General features: G+C 47.0%; 1 protein-coding gene across 1 annotated transcript in view; it reads left to right on the top strand.

The window, feature by feature from the left end:
- sox5 (SRY-box transcription factor 5) overlaps positions 1-21,346 on the top strand; it is a 64,279-nt gene that overhangs the window by 38,821 nt on the left and 4,112 nt on the right. The window contains exons 4-9 of the mRNA XM_031832734.1: positions 2,865-3,008; positions 7,743-7,929; positions 15,593-15,765; positions 18,643-18,751; positions 18,937-19,110; positions 21,076-21,292. Of these exons, the coding sequence (XP_031688594.1) occupies positions 2,865-3,008; positions 7,743-7,929; positions 15,593-15,765; positions 18,643-18,751; positions 18,937-19,110; positions 21,076-21,292 (1,004 nt within the window). The remainder of the gene's footprint in view (positions 1-2,864; positions 3,009-7,742; positions 7,930-15,592; positions 15,766-18,642; positions 18,752-18,936; positions 19,111-21,075; positions 21,293-21,346) is intronic.

The raw sequence follows: 21,346 nt of genomic DNA, 5'->3' as shown, positions 1-21,346 counted from the left end.
GGGCTTAGGGTGGGGGGTGTGAGGGGTGTACACAGACACACACACACACATACAGACACACACTTATAGGAATAAACACACATTATCTTCTCAGGCGTAGACACCTGTTTGTTCATGTGTAAACACCCCATTGTTTCGTTTTTTTCCCGCATTCTTGCACACACATTTGTACTTGAGCTTATCTTGTCCACTGCTGCACGCACACACACACACACAAACACACACACACGCACACGCACCTACACAAACACATCTTTGACACACAAACATACACACATTCATGTGCACACACACTCGCACACACACACACACACACACATACATGCACACACACACACATAGAACCCCCACAGATCCTTCTAGTGATGGAGTAGGACTCACATGAAGGGATTAGGGTAAGAAGGAAAAGAGCAGGTTTAGAGAGTTCAAACGAACACAGCTCAGGGTTGAGAGACAGACGGGGGAGACAGAGACAGTCCTTACAAATCCCTTACTAACCTTCTCCCCTGTCTTCCCCCGTCCCCCCATCCCTGCACCACCTCCTAGTGCCTGGCTAGTGGCTGACATTTAAATTCCGTCTCAACTAAGATAGGATTTTCCCCCTCTCACTCATTGTGTTGTGTGTGTCTGTCTCCCCCTCCTCCTCCCCCCTCTGGTCACCCCGGGGGCTCTGCGCTGTCACTTCCTGTTTGATGACATGCGTGTCGTTTTGGCGATGGGGGTATGCTCTGGGCGTTCTCTGTAGTGTGTGTGTGTGTGTCTGTTTCTGTGTGTGTGTGTTGTAAAGTGACTTGTCACTCTGCTTGCTGGCCCATTGAGCAGGCCTGAGTGATGGGAGCTGGCCCTGTAATGGAACTCAATTCACACTGCAAATATAGCTATGCTGAACCACTGGTCTCAACACACACACACACACACACTCGCTGCGGTCCACTGGCCTCCCAGGCGGGTCAGAGCTGGTGGGGAGGGGGTGTGGAGGGAGGAGGGAGGGTGTCCACCCACCTCCAGGAGTCATGGTGGGGGTAATTGAACAGAAATGACCAGGACCTTTATTTCATCAGCCAGTCCTGACCTACTGTACTGTGTCTCAGTGTTCAGTGCAACCAGTCTCAGACACAGCCTAGTAGAAAGACACTCAGAGAGGGTTTTGAGAGTGAGCCTCCCTGTGTGCATGTGTGCTAGCGTGCTTGTCAGATATTTGAAAAGACATATTAATATAATAATTTGAGATTCTCAAGTGCTTAGTGTGTGTGTGTGTGTGTGTGTGTGTGTGTGTGTGTGTGTGTGTGTGTGTGTGTGTGTGTGTGTGTGTGTGTGTGTGTGTGTGTGTGTGTGTGTGTGTGTGTGTGTGTGTGTGGTGTGTGTGTGTGTGTGTGTGTGTGACTGTTGTTTTCCTCAAGAAGAGGATGGAAATGTCTTTATTAGAGAGAGTAGGAGGAGTGTGTCTAATGGGAAGCAGTGGCTGATGGGTAGTGAGAGCTGCCATGGCCATTTGCATAAACCAGTCTTTGTTTCCCTTCCGTGGCCGGCGGCCAACCACCAACAGAAGGACGGAAGTTCCTCTCACAACATAGTGGGCCGCTCCCAAACCCAAACCCTCCCTTTACACAGAAATACAATAAAGAAAACAGCTCGTTTTGACTCATAAACAGCTATTCTCTTCCTCATCTTAAAGACAATTAGGAACAAACGCATTTGGTGAGAATTCTTGTGAAGAAACATGAAGGGAATGAGAGAGTGTTGTTGTGGAGAGCAGAAATAGCTGGAGGAGGGAGAGGGCTGATGAATATTGTAGCTCATTTGTTTCCAAGTTTATTACGGTGTGTCTGTTGCTGTGGAAATATTTGCTCGCGAGTATGAAGTACTTTGTCTGACGATTAGACTGTGCAAATGTCCAAGAGCACTGTGACTACTCTGGATTCTTAGTCATGTACATCTCATTCTGAAATGAAACCTCTGATCCCCCTCAGTAGATGTTACTGTCAGATATTTCAGCCATTTACTTGTTCCTTCTCAGCAGAAACCAGCCTGTCTTCATGCCAGTCTGAGAATTAGTGTGTGGAAGAGTCTTTATTTCCTTTGGAATTATTATGAGTGTAATGTTTACTGTTCATCTTCTATTGTTTATTTCACTTTTGTTTATTATCTATTTCACTTGCTTTGGCAATGTTAACACGTGTTTCCCATTACAATAAAGCCCCTTAAATTGGAGATGGAGAGAGAGAGGGAGAGAGAGAGAGAGAGAGAGAGAGAGAGAGAGAGAGAAAAAAAAAGTGAGGGGGGGGGGGGAGTCATTGGATGGAGAGAAAGATGGGGAAAAGTTGGGAATGTGTTCACTCAGAATCCTACTGGGTCACACTGACAGAGAGGACGTTGGGAATGTGTTCACTCAGAATCCTACTGTACCGTCTGGCAAACACATTCCCAACTTTCTCTCTCTGTATCTCTCTGTATCTCTCTCTCTCTCTCTCTCTCCCTCTCTCTCTCTCTCTCTCTCTCTCTCTCAGCATGACCCTGTAGGATTCTGAGTGTTTCCTACCCACGATGCACCTGAAGGGGACATCTCTCACTCAGAGATCGAGGCTGTTAGTGTGTTCCCATGGGGCCATGTGGCAGGGGAAGTGGCAGCGTCCCTCTCTCTCTCTGTCACACAAACAGGCCATCAGCCACTCACTAATGGCCGACCTGGGTTTTTTAGCTGGGATCTTCTTTTTGTTTGTGTGCTCAGAGAATTCATTTATTCATGTGTCCCTTTCTTTTTTCTTGTTTCTCTCCCCCTCTTTCTACCTCTCTTCCCCTCTTTCTACCTCTCTTCCCCTCTATCTGTCCCCCCCCCACCCTGACCCTCCCGTCTCTCTCTATAGCAGCTGTATGCAGCTCAGCTGGCAGCGATGCAGGTGTCTCCAGGGGCCAAACACAGCAGTATGTCCCAGACCAACCTGAACACCCACTCTCCCACCAACACACACCATGAGAAGAGCCGCAGCACCCCGCCGCCCAAACCCAAGGTACGTACCTGAGTGTGTGTGTGTTTTGGAGTTTTTTTCCGGGTTATTCATTCACGCATGTGTGTGTGTTCCTGCTCGGTCGAGGCTCTTTTTTTGCATCAAAAGCGGCAGCTGTCAACCAGTCACCTGCTGGTACTAATCGTTCTCCTGATGAAACTTACCAAACAACTTCTCTGAAGTCCGAACCACTTACGCAACTTTGCTGGAGACCACTTCTCTGGCCCGCTCTCAGCTCTATAGTGGAGGTATGAGAGAGGTAGTCAGCCGTGTGGCCGTTGGCATGTGTGACTGTGGGAACCACACTCCCTGACCGTAGGGCTATGGGGGTCTGTGGGGGGTCTGTGTGAACCACACTCCCTGACCGTGTCTGTGGGGGGTCTGTGTGAACCACACTCCCTGACCATAGGGCTATGGGGGTCTGTGGGGGGTCTGTGTGAACCACACTCCCTGACCATAGGGCTATGGGGGTCTGTGGGGGTCTGTGTGAACCACACTCCCTGACCATAGGGCTATGGGGGTCTGTGGGGGGTCTGTGTGAACCACACTCCCTGACCATAGGGCTATGGGGGTCTGTGGGGGGTCTGTGTGAACCACACTCCCTGACCATAGGGCTATAGGGGTCTGTGGGGGGTCTGTTTGAACCACACTCCCTGACCATAGGGCTATGGGGGTCTGTGGGGGGTCTGTGTGCATCCAAGCGGAGTCTTACCTCCATGAATATCTGTGTTGAAAAAGCAGTGAAAGCCCCTCAGCAGACCCCCAGGGGCCCCTCAGCAGACCCCAGGGCCCCACAGTGGAGCTGTCCCACCTTTCCTCTTTCTCTCCTTTGCTCTGTCCATCTCTCCTTCCCCTCTACTCCCTGATGAGTTGGAATCTCAGACAGAGAGAGGCCATGGTGTTGATTAACATCCTTGGTTGACCCCAGCGCTCGTGACCCCGCGATAGTGTCTATCTATTCCCCGCTGACACGGTCCTCCCTCCCGGAACACACTCACACACAAGTAACACACTGGCCCTTACCACGCCCCCCTTGACCCCTCACCTGCCCCCCTGTCTAATGCAGGCAGGCGTCCGTGGCTCTGACTCTGACACGCCTCTCTTCCGGTCTCATTACCATATATATGGAGTGGCCAGGAGGGGTGGCGACTGTGGTCCATGCAGGGGGGAAGGGCAGCCGTAATGGCCGACAGGCAGACAGCAGGACAGGGGAGTGGACACGCACTGCCCCCACCAGGTCACCATGGAAATGGCTAGACCACTCACTGGTTTCACTTCCACTCAGTGCTATAGCCACCACAGTCTGTCAGGGTTCCCCTTTCTCCTATTTTCATCCCTGGTTTCTCTCACTTTATCAGCCTTTAGTCACAACTGGCTGACGCCCCATTAGTCTCTCTCTCTCTCTCTCTCTCTCTCTCTCTCTCTCTCTCTCTCTCTCTCTCTCTCTCTCCTCTCTCTCCCTCTCCTCTCCCTCTCCCTCTCCCTCTCCCTCTCCCTCTCCCTCTCCCTCTCCTCTCCCTCTCCTCTCCCTCTCCCTCTCCAATTTCATGCATATTTTAGAGGTGCTCTCTTGGCTGTCACATCTCTGTTAATTTAGAGGCTCTTGCTGAAATGTAGAGGCTGGCTGACTGGCTGGTCTGCTGTAGACAGATGTTTGGACTGAGGCGCACCGCTTAAGTGCTTTACCCTGGGGGGAGGAGGGTACAGGTACACACGGCTACTCAGGTGTGGCCTGCTGGGAACAACATACACTCTCACATGCATGCGCACACACACCACACACACACACACACAATGCCACTGACTTAAAGTGAGTTCCCCAGAAGCCACAGTTGGCTTTNGCCTTATGTATATTTTAGAGGTGCTCTCTTGTCTCTGTCAGGGCTCTGTTCATTTAGAGGCTCTTGCTGAAGTGTAGAGGCTGGCTGGCTGGCTGCCTGGTCTGCTGTAGACAGATGTTTGGACTGAGGCACACCGCTTAAGTGCTTTACCCTGGGGAGAGGAGGTACAGGGACACACGGCTACTCAGGTGTGGCCTGCCGGGAAAAACATACACTCTCACTTGCATGCAAAGCTCACACACCCACACACACACTGCCACTGACTTAAAGTGAGTTCCCCGGAAGCCTTAGTTGGCTTTAGAATTTAGAATGAATGACAGAAACCATGACCATAACTGCTGTTATCTTACTGTCCGCTACACTGTGTCTGCATCTGGCTCTCACTGGAACCACCTCTAAACCACTCCTCACCTCTCCTCTCCTCACCTGTCCTCACCTCTCCTCACCTGTCCTCACCTGTCCTCTGCTCACCTCTCCTCTCCTTGCCTCTCCTTTCTTCTCTCACTGCCTCCCCACCAAGTGTATTTAACAGTGTGTACTGTCGCTGAACCCTGCAGGGCACAGTCAAGGCTAGAGATGTATAAATCTGTTCTTTGTGTGACCACAGAGACCCTGGCTTGGTGTGAGCTGAATCAGACCTCAGCTCACCAGCCATAGAGCAGACAGGCCTGTGATAGATGAATGGCCACAGCACTTCACACACACACACACACACCCTGGTGAGGAAAGATGGCGGCACACACACTTGTACTGGTAATTGAACCGTCAGCAACCTGATAAGATACAGAGGGATGATGTCACTTTCACGTGTCAGCACTTCTCTGGGGTGAAATACAGGAGAAGTACTGCCATACATCCCCCTTTCCCTTTCCCTGTTACTATCACTCCTTTACTCCTCTCTCTCTCTCTCTCTCTCTCTCTCTCTCTCTCTCTCTCTCTCTCTCTCTCTCTCTCTCTCTCTCTCTCTCTCTCGCTCTCTCTCTCTCTCTCTCTCTCTCTCTCTCTCTTCCTCTCTCTCTCTCTCTCTCTCTCTCTTCCTCTCTCTCTCTCTCTCTCTCTTCCTCTCTCTCTCTCTCTCTCTCTCTCAGGCTCTCTGCCTCACACAGGCTCTCTGTCCTGAGGTTTTAAAGCTCCTTTAACAATGCCTAGCGCAGGCACACACACGACGAGGCCCAAGCCTTCTCTCAGAGCCTGAGTCTCAACTAATTCCCCCAACACACTGGTATTATCCATGTTGGCAACTTCCCACTTAAGGATTTGTCTCTTTACTAAAAGACCCCAATCCAGAGCACTGGGAAGGGAGGAGAAGAGAGACAGAGGCATTATCTGTAATAAATATTCACGACTCTCTTCTTCTCCCATTCAGAGGTGAGTAAAGCCCACTGTACAATAATATGGGTCACGATTCAATAGTGAGAGCAAGTCTTACTAATGTTGACTCTATTGTCTCCTAGCCTAGTGAAGACATCTTTGGGGGTCTCCCTGCTTTCACACAGATATCTCTAATGAGGGGAATCCTGTTACAATACAGACAGACAGAGAGAGAGAGAGACAAAGAAAGAGAGACAGAGCGAGAGAGAGAGAGAGAGAGAGAGAGAGAGGTCTTAATTGAGTTGTGGAATGCTCGTAATCACTGTTAGCAGTGATAGTCACTGTTAGCAGTCATATTACACAGCACCTCTCTGCTGGTTTGCCTGTGAAGCTAAGCAGGTTTGGGCCTGGTTGATCCCTGGATGAATCATATCCTGGATCAGTGTTAGGCCACTAGATTCAGCCGCAGACTATTTTTGAGGGGATGGTGGTGGGGCCGGAGCATCATTCAAATCATTTGTACACTGCAAATGACCAGAAAGAGAATAATAACAATGATTTCATAACTTGATTACATTGAGACACAATCACACACTGTATGCCTCTTTTTTTATTTGTGGGAATACTTGGGAACAGACTTCCTAAATTACCCCCCAAAAAAAGGACGGTGACTAACTTGATAACCCTTAATGGGTGGAGATCCACATGGAAATTAATTGATATACCGTAGCTGCCACATGGCACACACACACACACACACACACACACACACACACACACACACACACACACACACACACACACACACACACACACACACACACACACACACACACACACACACACACACACACAGCCACTCTGGGTTTGACACTTGACGCTTCTACTGTTGTCTACTGCTGTTGTCTTCCTCAAGTCTTCCAATGTGCTGCACTTGGGAAAGTGAAACTCCTCATCTAGACTTGATGAGAGGCTGTGAAGCTGTGTCTCTGACTAAGTGGTCTGTACAGCTGCTGAAACTCAACAGGGTCACATCTCTGAGTCTTTACATGCCGCCTTTTAATCTACACATAAAAAACAAGCATTTTTCTATATTCTTGTTTTTTTCCATCCGTTTTCTCATGAGCCATTGTAAAAGCTCTCAGCTGTGCTTAAGGGTCAACCTTGAAGAGGTTAAGTGTCTGACAGGGGCTCTTGTGGTGTCCTTATGAAGCATAGTATGTGTCGGGTGCTGTGGATAATATATTTTATAAGTGTGCTATGCATGTCCTCTTCTGTGTGGCATGTGCACGACTCACAAGCATCAATTCTCATCTTGAGGCATTGCATGTCCAGTACCTCTTTCAGGAGGCAGAGAATGTGCATGACTCTCTTCCATGGCATGGGGAATACAGTATCTATTTTAGCTTTGTTTGGGAATCTCATCCTGTGGTTTGAGCCATATGGGACAGGTTTGTCCACTCTGCCTTGCTGTAGAATCCAATCCAAGCCTTCTGATTGGGCAAACGTCTCAGGTGATCCTCGGTGATTGGTTGAACCCACCCAGCGACCACTAGGCCACAACTGGTGTGTTTTGATTTTGCAGGACGAGGGTGCTCAGCCCCTGAACCTGTCGTCCAAGCCTAAGACAGCAAGCGAGAGCAAGTCACCCACCTCCCCCGCTTCCCCACAGGTCCCCACCATGAAGCTGGGTCACCATGGCACCGGGTCCATGAAACACAGCACAGCCCCCTCCAGCGTCGGAGGACCACCGTCCAGAGTCAGCTCCATAGGTAAGGGACTGCACCCACTCACCACGCATACACAAATTGAACATAACACACACACACACACACACACACACACACACACACACACACACACACACACACACACACACACACACACACACACACATATATATATATATATATATACAGTTGAAGTCGGAAGTTTACATACACTTAGGTTGGAGTCATTAAAACTTGTTTTTCAACCACTCCACAAATTTCTTGTTAACAAACTATAGCTTTGGCAAGTCGGTTAGGATGCCTACTTTGTGCATGACACAAGTCATTTTTCCAACCATTGTTAACAGACAGATTATTTAACTTATAATTCACTGTATCACAATTCCAGTGGGTCAGAAGTTGACTGTGCCTTTTAACAGCTTGGAAGATTTGCCTTTTAACAGCTTGGAAAATTCCAGAAAATTATGTCATGGCTTTAGAAGCTTCGATTAGGCTAATTGACATCATTTGAGTCAATTGGAGGTGTACCTGTGGATTTATTTCAAGGCCTACCTTCAAACTCAGTGCCTCTTTCCTTGACATCAGAAACAAAATTGTAGACCTCCACAAGTCTGGTTCATCCTTGGAAGCAATTTACAAACGCCTGAAGGTACCACGTTCATCTGTACAAACAATAGTACGCAAGTATAAACACCATGGGACCATGCAGCCATTATACCGCTCAGGAAGGAGACGCGTTCTGTCTCCTAGAGATGAACATACTTTGGTACGAAAAGTGCAAATCAATCCCAGAACAACAGCGAAGGACCTTGTGAAGATGCTGGAGGAAGCAGGTACAAAAGTATCTATATCCACAGTAAAGCGAGTTCTATATCGACATAACCTGAAAGGCCATTCAGCAAGGAAGACGCCACTGCTCCAAAACCACTAGAAAAAAGCCAGACTACGGTTTGCAACTGCACATGGGGAGAAAGATCATACGTTTTGGGGAATGTCCTCTGGTCTGATAATACAAAAATAAAACTGTTTGGTCATAATGACCATCATTATGTTTGGTGGAAAAAGGGGGAGGCTTGCAAGCCGAAGAATACCATCCCAACCGTGAAGCACGGGGGTGGCAGCATCATGTTGTGGGGCTGCTTTGCTGCAGGAGGGACTGGTGCACTTCACGAAATAGATGGCATCATGAAAGAGGAAAATTATGTGGATATATTGGAGCAACATCTCAAGACATCAAGTTAAAGCTTGGTCGCAAATGGGTCTTCCAAATGGACAATGACCCCAAGCATACTTCCAAAGTTGTGTCAAAATGGCTTAAGGACAACAAAGTCAAGCTATTGGAGTCACAAAGCGCTGACCTAAATTCTACAGAACATTTGTGGGCAGAACTGAAAAAGTGTGTGTGAGCAAGGAGGCCTACAAACCTGACTCAGTTACACCAGCTCTGTCAGGAGGAATGGGCCAAAATTCACCCAACTTATTGTTTTAAGCTTGTGGAAGGCTACCCAAAATGTTTGACCAATTTAAAGGCAATGCTACCAAATACTAATTGAGTGTATGTAAACTTCTGACCCACTGGGAATGTGATGAAAGAAACTAAAACTGAAATAAGTCATTCTCTCCACTATTATTCTGACATTTCACATTCTTAAAATAAAGTGGTGATCCTAACTGTCCTAAGACAGGGAATTTTTACTAGGATTAAATGTCAGGAATTGTGAAAAACAGAGTATTTGGCTAAGGTGTATGTAAACTTCCGACTTCAACTGTATATTCAGTGCATTCGGAAAGTATTCAGACCCCTTCACTTTTTTCACATTTCTGATTGTTTTACATCTCATCAATCTACACACAATAACTTATTTATATAAGTATTTAGACCTTTTGCGATGAGACTCGAAATTGACCTCAGGTGCATCCTGTTTCCATTGATCATCCTTGAGATGTTTCTACAACTTGATTGGAGTCCACCTGTGGAAAATTCAATTGATTTGACATGATTTGGAAAGGCACACACCTGCATATATAAGGTTCTACAGTTGACAGTATATGTCAGAGGAAAAAACCAAGCCATGAGTTCGAAGGAAATGTCCGTAGAGCTGTGTCGAGGCACAGACCTGGGGAAGGGTACCAAAAAATGTCTGCAGCATTGAAGGTCCCCAAGAACACAGTGGCCTTCATCATTCCTAAATTGAAGAAGTTTGGAACCACCAAGACGCTTCCTAGAGCTGGCGGCCGGCCAAACTGAGCAATCAGGGGAGAAGGGCCTTGGTGAGGGAGGTGACCAAGAACCCGATGGTCACTCTGACAGAGCTCCAGAGTTCCTCTGTGGAGATGGGAGAACCATCTCTTCTGCAGCACTCTTCTGCAGCACTAATCAGGCCTTAATGGTAGAGTGGCCAGACGGAAGCCCCTCCTCAGTAAAAGGCACATGTCAGCCCACTTGGAGTTTTCCAAAAGGCACCTAAAGGACTGGACTCTTAGACCATGAAAAACAATATTCTCTGGTCTGATGAAACCAAGATTGAACTCTTTGGCCTGAATGCCAAGCGTCACATCTGGAGGAAACCAGGCACCGCTCATCACCTGGCTAATACCATCCCAACAGTGAAGCATGGTGGTGGCAGCATCATGCTGTGGGGATGTTATGCAGCGGCAGGAACTGCGAGACTAGTCAGGATAGAGGGATAGATGAACGGAGCGAAATACAGAGAGATCTTTGATGAAAACCTGCTCAGGACCTCAGACTGGGGCGAAGGTTCACTTTCCAACAGGACAACGACCCTAAGCACACAGCCAAGACAACTCAGGAGTGGCTTCGGGACAAGTCTCTGAATGTCCTTGAGTGGCCCAGCCAGAGCAGGGACTTAAACCAAATCTCTGGAGACACCTGAAAATAGCTTTGCAGTGACGCTCCCCATCCAACCTGGCAGAGCTTTAGAGGATCTGCAGAGAAGAATGGGAGAAACTCCCATTGTGCCAAGCTTGTAGCATTATATCCAAGAAGACTCAAGGCTGTAATGGTTGCCAAAGGTGCTTCAACAAAGTACTGAGAAAAGGGTCTGAATACTTATGTGATATTTCCATTTATTTTAATTTTTATCAATCTTAAAAAATGTCTAAAAACCTGTTTTTGCTTTATCATTTTGGGATATTGTGTGTAGATTGTTGAGGAGGGAAGAAACTATTTAATCTATTATAGAATAAGTAGTCGTTGTGGTAGTAATATAATAATATGAATAATAATAATAATAAAAACAATAATAATAATATTAGTAGGGAAGAAACTATTTAATCCATTATAGAATAAGTAGTGGTAGTAATATAATAATAATAATAATATTAGCAGTAGTAGATATTTTAAGTAAGTATGCACATGAATGTCATTTATTTCACTCACATCACCATTAAGTAGTGTTTTAAGTAATGTATTCATGAAACACTGATTCACTGACAACAATGTGTGTTCACACATGTAAATATGCTATAATTAGGTCTCCGAGTGGCGCAGTGGTCTAAGCTAGCTAGCTCTAGAGTTTCTGGGTTCGAGTCCAGGCCGTGTCGCAGCCGGCCGTGACCGGGAGACCCATGGGGCGGCGCACAATTAGCGCAACGTCGTCCGGGTTAGGGGAGGGTTTGGCCGGCAGGGATATCCTTGTCCCATCGCGCAATAGCGACTCCTGTGGCGGGCCGGGCGCAGTGCATGCTGACACGGTCGCCAGGTGCACGATGTTTCCTCCGACACATTGGTGCGGCTGGCTTCCGGGTTAAGTGGGCGTTGTGTCAAGAAGCAGTGCGGCTTGGTTGGGTTGTGTTTCGGAGGACGCATGGCTCTCGACCGAGTCTGTACGGGAGTTGCAGCGATGAGACAAGACTGTAACTACCAATTGGGGAGAAAAGGGGTTAAAAGTAACAAAAAACAAAACAAATGAATACAAAATAAAAGAAAATGCTATAATTAGTTTAGGTGATGTTTTCCCATTGTGTATGCCTGTAGGGTATATTATTGTCAAGCGTTTATTAGCCAGAGAGGCAGGGATGGTTAAGCAGGGGTTTGAATAGGAAGAGGAGGAGGAGGAAAAGGAGGAGGAGGTGGAGAGATGGAAGAGGAGAGTGTGTTTTTCAGATGAATAGAGTAGCTGTGTGACAGGCGGGGACTTATCACAGATGAGATTAGACAAGCCTCTTACAGGACGATACACACATAACAACCTGCATTAATAACACAATAACAGCAGACACACACACAGATCACAAGGCTATTATAGACACACGACACGGCTGTTAGAACTCACACACACACACACACACACACACACACACACACACACACACACACACACACACACACACAGCTATTATAATACACACACACATTATAATACACACACATTATAATACACACATTATAATACACACACCCCTCCTCCTTTTGCAGCAGTTAGCCATTTCTAACTTGTATTCTTTCTAATCTCAGTGTTTTCAACAAATCGCAGGATTTAATAGTAGATTAGTGGATTTACATCCCAGATGTTTTTTGTTCTGACAAATGGATTTCAGATGGAACATGTTGAGGCAAGCCGTTTCATTTAGATCACAATGAGTGTCTGTCTGCTGCCACGGCACACAGTCTGTTTCCGTCGGTTCCTGTTAGTGTTACCAGGTCAGGCGAAGATTCACGTCGTTTGCTATTGCAGTCAAACACAGAGAGACAGGGAGTTATGACTTTGAATGGATTTAATAACACATGGTTATTATTCATTGTCTTTGTGTGCGTGCTCCTCTCTGTCCAGTCTCCTCGCAGCATCTGTCCTCTATCAGTCTATCTCCCACAATCCAACCTCTCCTCAATGACAGTCTCCGAGAGTCTGATCTGAAGGACTGAACTTTGAATGCCTGTCAGTGTCTGTGACCTCTACTGCTGAGACCCACTCTGTGTGTGTGGCCAGGGCAGAGTGAGGCTGCAGGGTAGGGTAGGGTTTGGGCTCTGGCTGGGTCTCACTGTTGTCCCCAGCCCTCCTATCTGGGTCATGCCTAGGTTGGCAATCAGACACTCAAGGACACACACACAGTGCACACACACACACTCACACACACATAACAAGAGAGAAGAACTCAGACACAGTACATCTCTGCTCACACACACACACACACACACACACACACATTGAATCCAGATTAAAACCCACTACCATCCAGCAAGCCAGCCAACACAGCCCACCCCAGCGGCCTCTCTCTCTCTCTCCAGCCCTCTGCATCCAATTTTGCCGTTATGACTTCTGTAAGAGTTCACTCCTCTGTCATTACAAATCTGAGAGCGTAATCTGCCCTGAGATGGCATTAGCAGGAGGGATTAGTGACAGATAAAGGGCCATAAGCTTGGAGCAGCTCTTTGTTAACCCAGAGATGGAGAGAGAGCGATAGCACGGCCTCCCTCATCCCTCATCCCTCCCTCCGACCTCCCGCCTCTCACAGTCACACAGCAGATGCTGCTGCCGCTCCGTCCGCTAAGCTGCTGCAATAACACAAATAACAACGCTGAAAAGTAGCAGAGAATCATCTTTGATATGTGTTGGGCAGATGTTTCCGGAGGGGCAAATTAGCAGGCTTTTTGGGTTTAATAGGAGTAATCTTCCGGGATGCCGCCTGCGCTTTTCTACTCTTCAAAGAATCCCATGAGCTTTTGGATGAAAAAGACTAAATGGATAGTGAGGGAATGTGTGTGTTTGCGTGGACAGGCAGGCGGAAAGGAGGTGTGTGTGTGTTTGTGTGTGTGTGTGAGCAAGCATGCATGTGTGTGTATTTGTGCAACAACAACAACAAAAAACCTGTATCCCCTTTCGGGAGGAATGCTGGGACTTTTCAATAAATCTGAATGATGTGGAGATTTGAGATTTGAGGGAATGGGCTTTTAGATGGTCTGTCAGGATGCCTTTGTACATTGTGTTTACCGTTCTGTGTGTTTCTGTCTGCCGCTGGGTGGGAGTGACGTTCACCACGGGAGATAACATCCAGACTTAAAATGGCAGGGTTTTGACAGGGGTGTCTGTATGTGTATGGGTGCGTGTGATCTGAAGGTCACACGCACCCATACACACGTCTCTCAGTGGAGGCTAAGAGAGAGCCGACCTGGCCACGGGTCACACACACACAGCCTTAGCAGTCAACTGGTCAGTCTGTGTCCGGGTGAGTGTACGACTGCATGTGTGTGTGTGTGTGTTTCCCCTGTGGTTGTGTGTCTGGTCATGTATTTACCTCACAGGGGTTAAGGACAGTGTTTATTCTGGATGGCCTTAGAGACTGTTTACATCCAAATAGTTTATCTCTAAAAGAGCTGGAGCAATCTGCAATCTGACAAACAGATTTACAGTTGAACAACCAACAATCAAAGTTCTAGTCAATTCTATTTTAATTAAAAAATGTGTAAACTAAAATACACACATACAGTATATACAGTATACACTACCATTCAAAAGTTTGGGGTCACTTAGAAATGTCTTTGTTTTTGAAAGAAAAGCACATTTTTGGTCCATATTTTTTTGTATTGAACATTTATTTAACTAGGTAAGTCAGTTAAGAACAAATGGTTATTTACAATGATGGCCTACTGGGTTAACTGCCTTGTTCGGGGGCAGAACAACAGATTTTTACCTTGTCAGCCCAGGGATTTGATCTAGCAACCTTTTGGTTACTGGCCCAACGGTCTAACCACTAGACTACCTGTCGCCCCCTAGGCTACCTGGCAGCTTCATTAAATAGAACCCGCAAAACACCAGTCTCAACGTTAACAGTGAAGAGGCGACTGCAAAGAAAAAGCCATATCTCAGACTATCCAATCAAAATGTAAGATTAACATGGGCAAAATAACACAGACGCTGGACAGAGGAACTCTGCCTAGAAGGGCCAGCATCCCGGAATCGCCTCTTCATTGTTGATGTTGAGACTGGTGTTTTGCGGGTACAATTTAATGAAGCTGCCAGTTGAGGACTTGTGAGGCATCTGTTTCTCAAACTCGACACTCTAATGTACTTGTCCTCTTGCTCAGGTGTGCACCGGGGCCTCCCACTCCTCTTTCTATTCTGGATAGGGCCAGGGAGTAGTACACAGCGTTGTACCAGATCTTCAGTTTCTTGGCAATTTCTCGCATGGAATAGTCTTCATTTCTCAGAACAAGAACAGACTGACGAGTTTTAGAAGAAAGGTCTTTATTTCTGGCCATTTTGAACCTGTAAGTGCTGATGCTCCAGATACTCAACTTGTCTAAAGAAGGCCAGTTTTATTGCTTCTTTAATCAGTACAACAGTTTTCAGCTGGACTAACATAATTTTAAAAAGGGGTTTTCTAATGATCAAATAGCCTTTTAAAATGATACACTTGGATTGGCTAACACAACATGCCATTGGAACATAGGAGGGATGGTTGCTGATAATGGGCCTCTCTACACCTATGTAGATATTCCATTAAACATCTGCCATTTCCATCTACAATAGTCATTTACAACATTAACAATGTCTACACTGTATTTCTGATCAATTTGATGTTATTTTAATGGACAAAAAAATGTGCTTTTCTTTCAAATACAAGGACATTTCTAAGTGACCTTAACTTTGTACGGTAGTGTATATATACATAAAAATCGAATTCCTGATATTTCCCCTCATTGAGTTTTTAAATAGGAACATGCTCTTCTGTGTATCTCTCTCAGACCTGCTGTCATCCCTGTCCTCCGGGGGCTATCTGAACGACCACGAGGCTGTGACCAAGGCCTTCGCTGAGGCCAGACAGATGAAGGAGCAGCTGAAGAGAGAACAGCAGGTGTTGGACGCCAAGGTTGCCGCCGTCAACAACCTCAGCCTGAACAACGGGCGCTCCGACAAGGTCAGATATGTTAGTACATCCTTAACCTTACAACTATTCTTTTATTACAACAACATGCCTTCTGTCCTCATACTACTAACAGGACATAACCCTGTACCATGACATTAGATTTAAGAATTAGGAATAAATTCCCCTCTAGAAAAGTAGCGACATTATGATTAAAAATAATAATAATAATAAATAAATAAAAACACAAAAACTGAACTTGCACTTGACCAACCCTACATCCCCAGACGCTCTCTAGATAAGATACTGCAATGCACAATATACTATATTATCCTACAATGTAATGTAATATGATACAATATGTTAAAATGTAATATTCTAGTATAAATCACCTTTGTAAAATATATTGCAACACAATGTATTGTAATATGATATAACACGATACATTAAGATGAAATGGAATTCAACATTGTGTCTGTATATATCGAAACGGTCATAATTGTCAATCACCTGTGTAATAAGAGCAGTACAGGTAAATTGGCCAGTTAGAGAAACCCTTGGCTGAGGTAATGTGTGTGTGTGTGTGTGTGTGTGTGTGTGTGTGTGGCGTGCTGGGGGCAGGGTGGGTGTTGGGGAGGCTGGAGGAGACGGGGGAGGCAAGGGGGGTGCAGGAGGAGGGCACGGGGAGCCTGCTAGCAAAGCGTCGAGGAGACGCTAATGCGAAGTGACGGCGCCCGCTCCTCGGCAGCGTGGCTAAATTGTGGTTATTTGTTAAACACACTGGGAGTCAGCTGGTGCACACACAGAGGCACACACACGCAAGCGCGCGCACACACACACACACACACACACACACACACACACACACACACACAAGCACGACAGTGTACTGGATCTTAAAGAGCATCTGCACTGCTGACATTCAACAGCTCTCTCTCTCTCTCTCTCTCTTTCTCTCTCCCCCCCCCCCCCCCCCCCTCTCTCTCTCTCTCTCTCTCTCTCTCTCTCTGTGTCTTCCCTCTCTCTCTCCTGTCACATTTGCAGAGTCTCATACCTAAAATGGATTTTTTTTTTATTTAAAGCATGTAATTTATTCAGAGTTGACTTTCAATGTGAACCCCATAGCCATAGCTCCCATAGGGACCTGACAGGTCCACTACTCTCTGCCCAGCTCGCCCCCTAATCCCCTGGGGTTATAATTGTCCTGATTGCTGGGTGGATGGATGAAGCTGGATGATTGCTGGGTGGATGGATGAAGCTGGATGATTGCTGGGTGGATGGATGAAGCTGGATGAACAACATTAGAATAATAATCCTCCTCTCCTCTCAGTCGGCCAGTCTCAGTCCTCTATAGTCAGTTGACTTATAACACAATGTGTAGGTTGGCTACTTTACTATAACTCATGACTGGACACTGACAGAAAGGTTACCGCTGTAACACATGATGCCTGGGTGTCAGTTTTACACAGTACAGTGCAGTACCTAGTGTAGTTTATTAGTCAACCAACATGAATTACAATGGATAGTTTTGCTCAACTTATTTTCAACTCTGACTTAGCGAGAGGCTTTCGGGTCAAACACAGCCATGCTGTCTTTCTCTACCGTTGTTATGTCCTAGAAATGATGTTTGTTTTGTTATCCGTAGACCCTCAACCAGTCGGACTTTAAGTGGTTATTGATATCAATAAACCCTTCTTTAAACCTTTAAATGGTTTGATCAATGCTAGCAGTGTTTTACTAAAGAGACAGGGGGTTTCCTGGTGTCACTTGTTTCACCGCAAGTCATCTCTGCAGCATTTTTCCCTGAAATAGTTTCACGCAGACAAATCCCATTTCTCTCGCTTGTTCTCGCTCTTCCTCACTGTCTCCACTCTCGCTCCCCCTCTCTCTCTCTCGGTCTTGCTCGTTCCCTCTCTTTAGCGATGATATTTATTCAAATCTGATGAATTATCTCTGCTGAACAATTAAATTGTAGTGCTGTTAAACAGAGACATGCATTTGATTAGGCTGGTGCCAGTCTGGCTGGGCCATCTCCTAATGGTTAGGCCAGGGCTGGAGTGATGTTTTTAAAGATGCACGGCTTTTGGGATGGATTCTAATCGTATAATTAAGCTGTAAATGCAGGCTCTGGGTTTGGGGAAGAGTGTGTGTATGTGTGTGTGGGGGGGGGGGATCTGTGTGTGTGTGTGTTTCAGCTGGTTGCATTAGCCATGTAAATGGACAGTCAATCAGCCTTTTATTGTCTGTAATAAATACGCAGGGGGTCGTGCAGTGTGGCCCTTCATGGTGTGTGTGTGTGTGTGTGTGTGTGTGTGTGTGTGTGTGTGTGTGTGTGTGTGTGTGTGTGTGTGTGTGTGGAGCACCTCTCTCTCTAATGGATCGACCCCAAGGGCCTCAGAGAGAGGGGGAGAGAGACATCCAGCATGCAGTTGGCTGCTGGGATAAAACACACACACACACAGTCATACTCATACACATCCAATCATAGCAGATGGACACAAACACAATCTCAATGTCATTCCCATAATGACATCAGCTGTTACCTGTTTTAGTGCCAGTCTTGCCCTCCGCCCCTCTTATCTCCACCCTGCCACATAGACAGGCTGGTTGAAGACCAGAGCACAATGCTTTAGTGCTAACTAACTATGCCCTCTGCCCCCACTAAGCAAGCCTAACAACACAGGTACACACACCCTCTGGCACACATCCAACATACACTATCTACACGTGTTAATCAATAGCTTTATAGCCTGGTTATTGACTGATATGTTAACCTTACATGTTGATTGACTGACGCCTGTGTCTCTCTCCCCCCTGAAAACAAGGCAGTCTAATGTGTCTAAAGATTGATTGATTGTCTCTAGATAATTGATTGATTGGTGTCCATGTTGACTGACTGATTGACTGACTGTGTGTCTCTCTCCTCTCCAGGACAAGGCAGCTCTGGAGAGTCTGAGCCACCAGCTGAAGCAGCAGTCAGAGGACAGAGAGAAGTTCAGCCACGCCATGATGGACTTCACCATGAGTGGAGACTCAGATGGTGTGTGTTTGTGTGTGTGCACAAAGATGCATTTGTGCTTTGTCTTAAACTGTGTGTGTGTGTGTGTGTGTGTGTGTGTGTGTGTGTGTGTGTGTGTGTTTAAGACTGTATGCATATATGAAGAAGTGTGTTGGATTGTGTTAATGTATGTGTTTACATCCACTCTCTCCCCCTCCCTCCCACAGGCAGCCCCAGTGTGTCTGATTCCAGGATGTTCCGTGAGGCCCGGGGCCGAGGCAACAGCGAACCGCACATTAAACGACCCATGAATGCTTTCATGGTCTGGGCAAAGGATGAGAGGAGGAAGATTCTCCAGGCTTTCCCCGACATGCACAACTCCAACATCAGCAAAATCCTCGGTAAGACTAAGACCCCCTCCAGACGGCTAGAGGAGGGAGAGAGGGGTATGAGAGGGGAGAGAAGGAGTGTGCCTGCCTGCCTTTCAAGGAAGAATAGAGAGAGAGTGGAAGGTGGAAGACCGGGGGAGAGAGGCGTGCGAATGCGTGTTAACCTGATTGAGCTGATCCCTTGTGATGCAGCCAGGCATCTCTCTCTCTCTCTCTCTCTCTCTCTCTCTCTCTCTCTCTCTCTCTCTCTCTCCTCTCTCTCTCTCTCTCTCTCTCTCTCTCTCTCTCTCTCTCTCTCTCTCTCTCTCTCTCTCTCTCTCTCTTCTCCTCTCTCTCTCTCTCTCTCTCTCTCTCTCTCTCTCTCTCTCTCTCTCTCTCTCTCTCTCTCTCTCTCTCTCTCTCTCTCTCTCTCTCTCTCTCTCTCTCTCTCTCTCTCTCTCTCTCTCTCTCTCTCTCTCCCCTCTTCTCTCTCTCCTCTCCTTCTCTCTCTCTCTCTCTCTCTCTCTCTCTCTCGTGCAGAAGAATACATGATCTGTCTGCCCTCAAGTCCTCTCTGTGGAAATTACATCTCCATGTACATGTGTGTATGCATGCTTGCCTGCCTGTTTTCTTGTTTGTGTGTGCGTCTCTCCCTTCCTCCCTAGCCACACCACATCAGTACTCAGTCATTGTCACTGTGCTCTGTGTGGCCCCTATCGCACACCGTACCTCCGTCTCTCTTTGTGACAGCAGCACTCTGATTGACAGCATCTTTTGTGCCGTCCTTATCTCTGGTTGCCTGAACATCTGTAGTGTAGTTAGCTAGCAGCGCTACTGAGACAGAGGGCTGGGAACCTAACGGGGTCCCCCAGAGACACACGACGTCTAAGGCTGGGAGAGAGACGCGACCACAATCCACACACACACACACACACACACACTGTTCCCCCGTTCCTCACAAGAAGCAGTATTGTGGAACTAGCGCTTAATGACTAGCTCTGGAGAGAGAACGGAGAGCTTCAACGACGATGATATAATTCATTATGCATTAAACAAGCACTCCAGTCTGTGACATTCTCCCCAGACCTCTGGGATTGTGTTTGACATTTTAAAGAGCTCCTAAACGTTTTATAACACTGGGAAATCTGGTTTTAATAAGGGCCCGCTCTCCAATGTTAACAGAAGGAGTTTTCTATTCCAGCAGGGAAGGGAAGGGAAAGGAGAGTGCTAGCTGACCAGGCCAGCACAGACAGCTTTTACCCATTAACAGACAGTAGTAACAGAGTGTAAATTCAGCCCAGATACACACACACCACACCACACAAACTGGGCCCAGAGCACGATAGACACACAGGCACACTTATACACTGCAGCCAGATATACTGTAAAGAGCCAGATTGGAGAAGATGTGTTTTGGTGGTTTAGATTTTGGTAGGCCTTCTGCAAAGAGGCTGTGAACATATTGTGCGCTTGCTGTGTGCTTGCTTGCGTGTCTCCTCGCACGCTTGTGTGTGTCGGAATGTGTGTCTGCTTGCACACTTATGTGTGTAGGTGTGTGTGTGTCAGCTTGCACGCTTATGTGTGTGTTAATAAAGTTAAAAGGACAGAATGAGGTACTCATTTTTGAACTCTGATGAGATGGACACAGTGAACGAGGACAACACTTAACCTGCTTTCAACTCTCTTTCCCCCCTCTCTCTATCTCTCTCTCTTTCCCCCTCTCTCTCTCTCTCTCTCTCTCTCTCTCTCTCTCTCTCTCTCTTTCCCTATATCTCTCTCTCTCTCTCTCTCTCTCTCTCTCTTTCCCTATCTCTCTCTCTCTCTCTCTCCCTCTCTAACCTCTCTCTCTCTTTCCCTGATCACTCTCTCTCTCTCTCTCTCTCTCTCTCTCTCTCTCTCACTCTCTCTCTTTCCCCTTCTCTCTCTCTCCCTCTCTCCCTCCCACCCACCCTCTCTCCCTCTCTCCATCTCTCCCTCCCACCCACCCTCTCTCTCCAGGTTCTCGTTGGAAGTCCATGACTAACCTGGAGAAGCAGCCATACTATGAGGAGCAGGCCCGGCTGAGCAAGCAGCACCTGGAGAAGTACCCTGACTACAAGTACAAACCCCGGCCCAAACGGACCTGTCTGGTGGACGGGAAGAAGCTGAGGATTGGAGAGTACAAGGCCATTATGAGGAACCGCCGGCAGGAGATGAGACAGTACTTCACTGTGGGGTGAGTGAGTAACCAACCAAAACCACACACACACACACACACTTCAACTGTGGG

The sequence above is a fragment of the Oncorhynchus kisutch genome, linkage group LG9 (assembly GCF_002021735.2).
Source record: "Oncorhynchus kisutch isolate 150728-3 linkage group LG9, Okis_V2, whole genome shotgun sequence".
NCBI lineage: Eukaryota > Metazoa > Chordata > Actinopteri > Salmoniformes > Salmonidae > Oncorhynchus > Oncorhynchus kisutch.
This window is presented reverse-complemented; position numbering and strand designations above follow the sequence as displayed.